At 36.7% G+C, this 9,882-nt stretch overlaps 1 protein-coding gene across 3 annotated transcripts in view; it reads left to right on the top strand.

The window, feature by feature from the left end:
* The window catches only part of eps15 (epidermal growth factor receptor pathway substrate 15), a 28,453-nt gene extending 19,377 nt beyond the window's left edge, over positions 1 to 9,076 (top strand). The window contains exons 15-25 of one of the 3 annotated variants that reach the window (XM_016446178.1): positions 15 to 212; positions 912 to 1,289; positions 1,398 to 1,484; positions 1,717 to 1,819; positions 2,005 to 2,049; positions 2,145 to 2,464; positions 2,762 to 2,834; positions 5,056 to 5,126; positions 5,247 to 5,379; positions 5,493 to 5,677; positions 8,094 to 9,076. In XM_016446178.1, coding sequence (XP_016301664.1) covers positions 15 to 212; positions 912 to 1,289; positions 1,398 to 1,484; positions 1,717 to 1,819; positions 2,005 to 2,049; positions 2,145 to 2,464; positions 2,762 to 2,834; positions 5,056 to 5,126; positions 5,247 to 5,379; positions 5,493 to 5,677; positions 8,094 to 8,234 — 1,734 coding nt within the window. In that variant the 3' untranslated portion in view covers positions 8,235 to 9,076. Of the gene's footprint in view, positions 1 to 14; positions 213 to 905; positions 1,290 to 1,397; positions 1,485 to 1,716; positions 1,820 to 2,004; positions 2,050 to 2,144; positions 2,465 to 2,761; positions 2,835 to 5,055; positions 5,127 to 5,246; positions 5,380 to 5,492; positions 5,678 to 8,093 lie in introns of all 3 variants that reach the window. The other 2 variants (XM_016446177.1, XM_016446176.1) reach the window with 2 other exon arrangements.
* The last annotated feature ends 806 nt before the right edge of the window (positions 9,077 to 9,882 follow it).

The raw sequence follows: 9,882 nt of genomic DNA, 5'->3' as shown, positions 1-9,882 counted from the left end.
GTGTGTGTGTTTAGATCCAGTCATTGCAGGTGGAGCACTCCGAGCAGGAGCAGAGAATCGGTGACTATGAGGAGGAGTTGAGCAGAGCCCGAGAAGAACTGCTCCAACTGCAGGAGGAGACCCGTCAACTGGGAGAGAAAGTTCAGTCTGCCCATGCTCAACTCTGCCCCCTTGAGGATGCTGTTAAAGAATCCCACACACAGATTGCTCAGGTTAGTGAGCTTTTTATCTGTTTTTTTTGTATCCTATCTGGATCAACTGTTCCTGAAGCCTTCTTTTTATTGATGAATATACACATTATACCATGCTTTTCTCCCCTTAGTAAAATAAAGCCATGTTTTACAGTGATTTTACCTGAGTTAAAGAAATGTTTCCTTTTTTTTTTTTGCCAACAGTTCAATGAATAATAATTGTTCAGTAAATAATAAAAACGGATGATGATATTATTATTATTATTATTATTAGAGTAACCCAAAGAGGATAAAGTTCGAGATGAAGATGAGTTATAATTATTATTATCCATTCAATCAATCTATTCTCCAAACCACTTGTCATATAGGGTTAATAATAATATTAATAATATTTTGTGATAATAATCAATAATATTATATGGATTTTTGTACAACTTGGCATGTTAACAGAATTTTAACTGTGCAGTTTGTGTGTATATTTTCAGTGGGTTCAGTGGATTGCTTATCCAATCAGATTTTAGAATGGGAAATATCTGTTTTAAAAATATATGTTCCCTTTTCAGCTTTCTCTCTCTGAATATTTCCTGCTCTTTCCTTCTTGTTTGCAACTTTTGTAAAGTTCTGGCTTTATGATCTTTAGTTCCATTCATGATTACAAACTACTTGATTTTTCTTGCTTGAAATATCTCACACACTATATGGGGTTTATCGTAGGAACAGAAGCGTTTGGCCGAGCTTAAAACAGAGGAGAGAGAAGTGACTGCACGGCTTACATGGAAAATCCTGGAAGAGCCGGTGCTCGTCAACGGAACAGCGCACTCCTCTGAGCAGCCTGAGCAACTGCAGTGGCCTCAACCCACAGCACAGCTGCTGGAGAAACCCAAAGAGGGCAAAGTTCAGGATGAAGAGGAGCAGTCGTCCGTGGATGAGCCGCAGGAGCTCAGAGTCACAGAGGAGCAGCCCGGGTCTGAGGCAGAGGAGCCATCCACCAGCCCAGAGGAGCAAGAGCCTAAAGCTGACTTTTATAGCTCTGACCTTTACAACAGTGGGTTATCCACTGCCAGCCCCACTAATATGGCCTGGCCTCAGGGGAACACGGTCAGAAACCACTTCCTGTTATTGTACATCATTTATAATGTCACTCTTGCATTACATTTCAAATAGGTTCTCATGTGTGTCTGCCTTTTTATGCCACACTGTTTTCAGGAAAGCACAACACAAGCTAACCCAGAGCCAGAGGTAGAGGAAGAGAAGGAAAAGGCAGAGGAGCAGCCTGCCACCAGCACCCCAAAGGTTGATTATGATAAATCATAATTGTTGACCATTTCCATTATTTTGTAATTACAATTATTTTTTAATATTAATTTATATTCATTATTTATTTTTCTTTCATGTTAACATTTACATTTATTTTTGGAGTGGTGTGGTGGTCATATTGTCAGTACTGGTCAGAGCATGTTGTTTTAGGTATAATTTCATCATAATCATAAATAAGTTCATGCTAATGGATTTTGTGAATGTCTAGGCGGAAACTGTGGAACCAGAGAAGAAGGAAGCTGCCCAGCAAGTTACTAACCCGCCCAGTGGTCCTGGCCTTGACTTCTTCCATTCGGACCCTTTTACTGACAGTAAGATCTGCACACAAAGTAAAATCATCACACACATAAAAAAAGGTTTTATGAAGTTTAATCGTGCAGCCCTAGATTGTCTTTGTAATAAGTGTACTACAAGTTGCTTTGAATAAAAGCATCAGGTAATTGACTGACTGGCAAAGTAATGTGAAACCTTTTTTGCACCTTACCAATTTTTGCAGGTGATCCATTCACTGAAGACCCTTTCTCAAAAGTTGACATTGCAGGTAAATATTAGCTTACTGTCTTACAATGTGTTTGCAAAATATCCTTTTATAGCACAAATTCATTTTGACTCTTAAAATGCTGTTTTGCTATTCAGATCCTTTCGGTAGGGACCCTTTTAAAGGCACAGACCCGTTTGCAGCAGACAACTTCTTCAAGCAGTCCTCAGTTGGTTTCCCCTCAGGAGATCCTTTTGGGTCCTCTGATCCATTCAGTGCCACCACAGGCCCAAAAGAGCCTGATCCATTCACAACCAGGACCAGTAATGCTGTCACTCCAGACCCGTTTGCTTCCGGTAGTGGTAACATCCAAGACACTGATCCATTCGGATCCAAAATAGATGCTCTGGGAGACTCTGATCCCTTCAGCTCGACTGGCACAGGACACGACCCATTTGGAGGATCAGATATTCCTGCAGTGAGTGCTGTAGAGCTAAACTCTCTTTGAAATCTCGTTCAAATGTGTTCTGTTACTTTATAGCTTCTCTCATGCTTGATTTATGATAGTATTTGTTAGATTTAGTTTTATTTTTACAAAAGTGACAGCCTGTAAATTCTGCTGAATGCACTTTGAATCGCTTTTTATACCTAATTCTTGGTGGTACAAACTCTAAAGCAAGGTTTTGAATTGTCCCACATTATTAAGATTGCAGTTATACAGTGTTTTATTAGCATGACTTAAAATATTTGGCTGAATTCCTCCTTTTCCTTTCAGAGAGATGGACCAGCAGCAGCCAATGATCCTTTTGCCCCAGGAGGAACTACAGTAGCCGCTAACTCAGACCCAGGTAGAGCAAGCATTACCAGGCCGGGTTAACAGTATTTGTTTCACGATTATAATCAGTTCATTTTGATGAACCGATATCGATTCTTAAACAGATAGTTTACCCAAAAATGGAAATTCTGTAATTATTTACTCACCCCCCTGCAGTTCCAAACCGGTAAGACCTTTGTTCATCTTCTGAACACAAATTAAGAAATCCGAGAGCTTTCTGACCCTCCATAGAGAGCAGTGCAACTGAAATGTTCCCATACCCAGAAACGGTGCATTGTGGTACTCTCGAACTGTTGAATAAAGTTGTTATTTTTGTTTTCTGTGTGCTCAAAAAGTATTCTCGTAGCTTCGAAAAATTACAGTTGAACCACTGATGTCACATGGACTATTTTATCGATGTCCTTGCTACGTTTCTGAGTCTGGGAACATTTCAGTTACATTGCTCTCTGTGGAGGGTCAGAAAGCTCTCAGATTTCGTCAAAAATATGTTAATTTGTGTTCTGAAGATGAACGAAGGTCTTACGGGTTTTGAACGACATGAGGGTCAGTAATTAATGACAGAATTTTCATTTTTGGTTGAACTAACCCTTTAAATCCTGAGATCGATCCTTTAGTCTATACTGTTTTCTGTTGATACATGAACAAAACTTCAGTAAACATTATTTGTAGCTTGCGTGACATGCAGTAATCACAATAAACTTTGTGCTTTGTTACTATTGACATGAAACAAAGCTTAGTTTACAAATTCTGTCAATTTTATCACAGAATTCAAACAATAAATGCTGTTTTGATACTCCTTAATGTGGCATAACAGAACGCTGTAACGTTTTCCTGTTTACTGGTAGAGCATGAAACAAATGTGAACAGCAGTAGGTGTTGAAAGAAACAACAACTAACAGAAATGTCTCATCATGTAATCACTTAAATCTGTTTCAACCACGGAAAAACATCTATGAAATTGCTTTGAAACAATGACACGTAACATTACATTTACCTCAGGAAAGCTTCATAGCTCATTAGTCAACTAGAAAAAAAAAGCCCTGCAGAAAAGCATTTTGCTAAATATATGGACTAAATTAGATACTCATTTTATTTCATTATTTAATGAATGTTAATACATTAATAAATCTATCATGAAAACGTTATTATGACAGCCACTATTTAAATGTTTGTTTCAACAACAAATTGGAGTAGAAACATAATTATATCATTAGAAAGTTGATATAAAAACTGCCTTGTGTGAATGACAGAATTTTCATTTTTGGTTGAACTAACCCTTTAAATCCTGAGATCGATCCTTTAGTCTATACTGTTTTCTGTTGATACATGAACAAAACTTCAGTAAACATTATTTGTAGCTTGCGTGACATGCAGTAATCACAATAAACTTTGTGCTTTGTTACTATTGACATGAAACAAAGCTTAGTTTACAAATTCTGTCAATTTTATCACAGAATTCAAACAATAAATGCTGTTTTGATACTCCTTAATGTGGCATAACAGAACGCTGTAATGTTTTCCTGTTTACTGGTAGAGCATGAAACAAATGTGAACAGCAGTAGGTGTTGAAAGAAACAACAACTAACAGAAATGTCTCATCATATAATCACTTAAATCTGTTTCAACCACGGAAAAACATCTATGAAATTGCTTTGAAACAATGACACGTAACATTACATTTACCTCAGGAAAGCTTCATAGCTCATTAGTCAACTAGAAAAAAAAAGCCCTGCAGAAAAGCATTTTGCTAAATATATGGACTAAATTAGATACTCATTTTATTTCATTATTTAATGAATGTTAATACATTAATAAATCTATCATGAAAACATGTTATTATGACAGCCACTATTTAAATGTTTGTTTCAACAACAAATTGGAGTAGAAACATAATTATATCATTAGAAATTTGATATAAAAACTGCCTTGTGTGCAATTTAAATGTTTCTATACAACTTGGTTTTTATTTGAATGTTGATTATTTTATCTAAAAAATAAATAGCCATACATTACTGAACCATTTTGTATTGAATTCCTTAAAATAAATGAATCTGCTGATTACAATTACAGTTCTCAGTTTGAATGTATTTATTTATTTGACGTTTTTCACATCCTTACATTTTTCTCCAGTTTGTAACTGCCTACTTTGGGGTTGATGATGCTCATGAACTATCAAGAAGTATCCAAAATATCTGTTAAATATATTTCTGTTTGTGTATATTACTTTGTTTCAGATCCCTTTGCTGCAGTATTTGGCAGTGAGACTTTTGGAGGAGGTTTTGCAGACTTTAGCAGCTTAGCAAAGGTAAGGATCTTTAACGCAAACAGAAGCCCAGTATTCCAACTCTGTTACCAGTCAATTTACCCACATGATTTAAATCAAGCTGAAAATGGGTTACAGCTGTTGAACTTCTCCTTTACATTGCAGTCTAATGGCAGCGATCCATTCGACTCGAGTACAAACAAGAATTTATTTAAGGAGGACACTCAATCAGATGTTCCTCCAGCATTACCGCCCAAAACCGGAACACCCACCAGACCTCCACCTCCACCCCCAGGTAAGCTGGTGTTTTATCAGAATGAACCCGATATGATTTGATTGCCCTTTTTTTGTCCTTTAAGCTATTTTGTTGTACTTTGAGACATTTTGTGTCTGTGTATCTCCTTGAAGGTAAACGGTCCAACATCCACCGATCGGAGTCGTCCGAGTCATTTCAGAGGCGTGGTCTGTTCAAGGCTCAGGGTTCTGGAGAGTTTTCCTCCCTTCCCGCTAAAGACTCGGTACCAGACCCCTTCGCCCCTTCCTCACCCCACCAAGCCCCACGCGACCCCAACCGATTCGCCAGCTTAGACAAAGTGAGCTCCTCCCCCTCTCCCCCTCCTGACCCCCAGTAGTGACATTTCACCTCCTCCAAGCAGCAGCCTTGACCTCTTGACCCCACACAGCCTTTTTTTTTTTTGCATTTCTTTCCAGGAAAACTTGTCATCCAATATTCCGACAACTCTACTTTATAATCTGTTTGTGAAAAGCCACAAAACATTGTCATTTTTTTTATGGAATGTTTATTTGTACATATAAATGAGCTTCTAATGAAATTATTTATCTATTCTAAATCCAGGCTTATGCTTCTACTAAAAAGTGTTTCTGTTAAGCTAAGTTACAAAAAGAATGTATTTAAATCTACATATTTATGACATCACAACATGCCTAACATCACGCCTAAGTTCTCACTGGCTGTGGAAGGAGAGATGGGGCTGCTTGCTATTGGCTGTTTTCAGTTTACCCCTGTGTTCTTTTGGCATGTTCTCCACCATTGGTTGAGGCTTGATTCCATCTTACACGTTCATTGTCCGTCGTACCTTGGTTGACTGATTTACCTTGCCTTACCTTTACACTGCACGAACTAATCACTGTGTCCACCTGTCTTATTGGGCTGCTCCTTCCCATTCACTGGTAGAGCACTTCCTGGTTCCACCTATGTCCCATGATGTTTTTTTTTTTTTAAGAAGAGATACAGTCTGTTTTGTTTTTATACATAAAATTTGCTTAATATATTAATCAGCTAGGGTGCTGACAGCACTTGCTGGCTCCTTTCTGTATTACCATTTTTTAAATTTAAAATTAAAGAGCTTGTCTTCTCCGATTTTCCCACTGTGAGCTTTCTTTATCAGATGATGCATCAAATAAATTAAGCTTTATAATGCCAATTCTCTGATTATTTTAAAATTACTTTTTGCTAATGAAGAGACCTCAGGAGAGGCATCTTGAGATTGTTTTTGTTGTCATGTCAAGTAGTCGTGGTCTGGTGTTCTGTGTGTTGAGATGCTTACCAGCTAACTGTTGAGATTACATCTCTCCATCCATGGTTGTCCACACCGTCACATCTGTGTGAAATGCCTGCATGTTCAGCATGATGGATTATATGAGCAATCCAGGCCTTGACACAGGAGTACATCATAAACAGTAACGTCAAAAATGAAATTTCATCGTTTTATTATTCATTAGTCATTATTTCTCATTTCTTTGTAACATTTCAAACCCAAAGTAGAACATTTTTAAGTAACTTCTAATTTTGTGATCCACAGAGTTCTTTTCAACAACATGTGGGTGACTATATTTGCATTTTTTGAGTGATTTGATATGAAGTCTCATGTGTCAGCAGGCTTGTGAGCCAATGTTAGCTGAAAGGCTTTATGGATTGCATCATGGCACACATCTTTGTGTATCTCATCGTCCTGTGTATATTTGTGTATAGTAGCTGTACAGTAGCTGTACCACATTATCACAGTTTTTTTTCTCTCCCTTCTTGCTTCCACATTTGTCCCCTATTTGATGATGAAGAACTGCTTTGGTGATGTTGACATTGACCAAACAATACTTAAAGGATTAGTTCTCCCAATATTACAAAATTAATGAAAAAGTAAAGATAGAAATAAATAAATATAATGTGTAATATTAAATATAATTTAAATTATATTCAATGAATTTAAAGGAATAGTTCACCCAGAAATGAAAACAAATTGAAAAAAGAAATAAATAAAATGTGTAATATTGAAATTCTTGAGCTATTCCTTTAAATAGATTAAATGAAATGTATCTCATTTATTTAGTTACATAAAACTGTAATCTTTAACAGACTGTTATGTATGTTGTAGGATAAAAAAAAAAAATAGTTGATACCCAAAGATGAAAATTAGCTAAATATTTACTCGCCATCAGGCCATCCAATATGTAGATGAGATTGTTCCTTCATCAGAACAGATTTGGAGAAATGTAGCATTATATCACTTGCTCACCAGTGGATCATCTGCAGTGAATGGGTGCCGTCAGAATGAGAGTCCAAACAGCTGATTAAAACATCACAATAATCCACCTGACTTCAGTCCATCAGTTAACATCTTGTGAAACGAAAAGTTGCTTGCTTGTTTGTTTGTTTGTTTGATATAATGGTCGATTTCTCCAAATATGTTCCAATTTAAGGAACAAACTCATCAACAACTTGGATGGCTTGAGGGTGAGTAAATTAAGCACATTTTCATTTTCGAGTGATCTCAATTTTGCTAGTCCATAACTCAGTCTTTGAACGTTTAAAGTTGGTACTTTTAGAAAACATAATTTACACTAACTGTAATAGTTGCATGATCCCTCTTCATTTAGATGGTTAGATTAGACTAATAAAATATTTCTAATGAGAAATATTACTTCAAGCAGGTGCAATAACAGGGTATCTGATGGGGTTATGGTGTGTGTGTGTGTGTGTGTGTGGAGCAGTACCCCACAGAGGAGGACATGATAGAGTGGGTGAAGCGGGAGAGTGAGAGAGAAGAGAGGGAGCGTGTGGCTCGTCTGACCCAACAAGAGCAGGAGGATCTGGAGCTGGCGATAGCCCTCAGCAAATCTGAGTTGTCCTGACCCAAGCTTGATACAGCGCCACCACCACCCGAGCCACATTAATGAGGAGGAGGAACAGAGGAAGAGCTGGAACCACCACAAATAGAAGAATCCTTCCACCTCCATCTCCAGTCACTTGATAATCATCTACGATTCCAGCTTCTTCTGAATGTCCACTGAGTTCTCCCAGTGTCCGGTTGGCTGGATAATGTATGAAGGCCAATTTAAGATGGAGTTAAAGGTAACAGACTCATTGCAGCTTATGTGGCTTGAAACCTCTGGTGTGACTCCCTTTGTTTTTAAATAACCTCAAATCAAGAGAGCTCCACTGATCTAAAATTTTAAGATTTGATGTCCAGTTCAATATAATTGAACAAGTGTTTCTGAACAAATCTATACCCATCTATGAAGTTTATTTTAGAGTGATTATAATAAGGTTACCAGTGCAGTGAATGTATGTAGATCTGTGACATGGAGGCTTAAAGAAATCCACAACAAGTGTTCCAAGGTTCATTCTCTTCCTTTTATGGGCAATATTAACACATTTGTTCAAAGTTTACAAGCAGCCGAACTGGGCAGCTTCATTCGCTTTTCAAAGTTTCAGCAATAGTTCTCTGACACAAGAGGTTTTTATGTGTGGGAACGTATCCCACAAGCCATAAAACCTCATAACCGCAACCTGATCAGTGAATTTCAGCTAGAATTGAAGCTGAGGTGCTGGTAACATTATCATCATAAACCACTACTGCAACTGAATTTCTACCCTACTAAAAGAGAACATTGATGAAATTTAGAAAAGAACAACCACGCAACCGCCGTTTTACCTTTATAATCTTAACAGTACAGCATTTATACTTTACTCAGACTCATTCTGTCCTTTTGAAGAATGGAAATCTTGACAAACTACTACAAGTCGTTATTTGACATTGCAAATTTATAAATAGCTGTTATAAATAATGAAAATGTACATATTTGTGAATTGTTTGCCAGTAATCTTGTACTACAGTGTATTCATATCCTAAAACATATTCTATTTTATCAAAAAACATGTAGAATATAGGAAGTTTGCTTAATAAAAATGTCCCTTCTGTCTTATTCCTAATGACAAGTGCCGAAGCAATAGGATAAGATGATTTAAAAAAATATTGTGGCACAAAATGTGGAGCGAGTCTTGTTATCTGACTTTCAGAAAACTGATTTTATGAGTAAATGTATATATTTAAAAGCTCAAAAGTTTGGGATCAGTAAGACTTGTAATGTTTTTTAAAGACGTCTCTTATGCTCATCAAGGCTGCATTTATTTGATCAAAAATACAGAAAAAAACAGTAATCTTGCAAAATGTTATTACAATATAAAATAATGGTTTCTATTTTAATATACTTTAAAATATAATTTATTTCTGTGATGTAAAGCTGAATTTCCATCAGCCATTACTCCAGTGTAAAGTGTCACATGATCCTTCAGAAATCATTCTAATATGCTGATTTATTATTAGAATTATCAATGTTGGCAACAGTTGTGCTGCCAAATATTTTTTTTTTTGGAAACTGCAAAACTTTTTCAGGATTCTTTGCTGAATAAAAGTTTAAAAGAACAGCATTTATTCTAAATAAAAATCTTCTCTAACAATATAAATCTTTGCTATCACTTAACAATTTAACACATCCT

Source organism: Sinocyclocheilus anshuiensis, unplaced genomic scaffold (genome assembly GCF_001515605.1).
Source record: "Sinocyclocheilus anshuiensis isolate Anshui unplaced genomic scaffold, SAMN03320099.WGS_v1.1 scaffold107, whole genome shotgun sequence".
Lineage (NCBI taxonomy): Eukaryota > Metazoa > Chordata > Actinopteri > Cypriniformes > Cyprinidae > Sinocyclocheilus > Sinocyclocheilus anshuiensis.
This window is presented reverse-complemented; position numbering and strand designations above follow the sequence as displayed.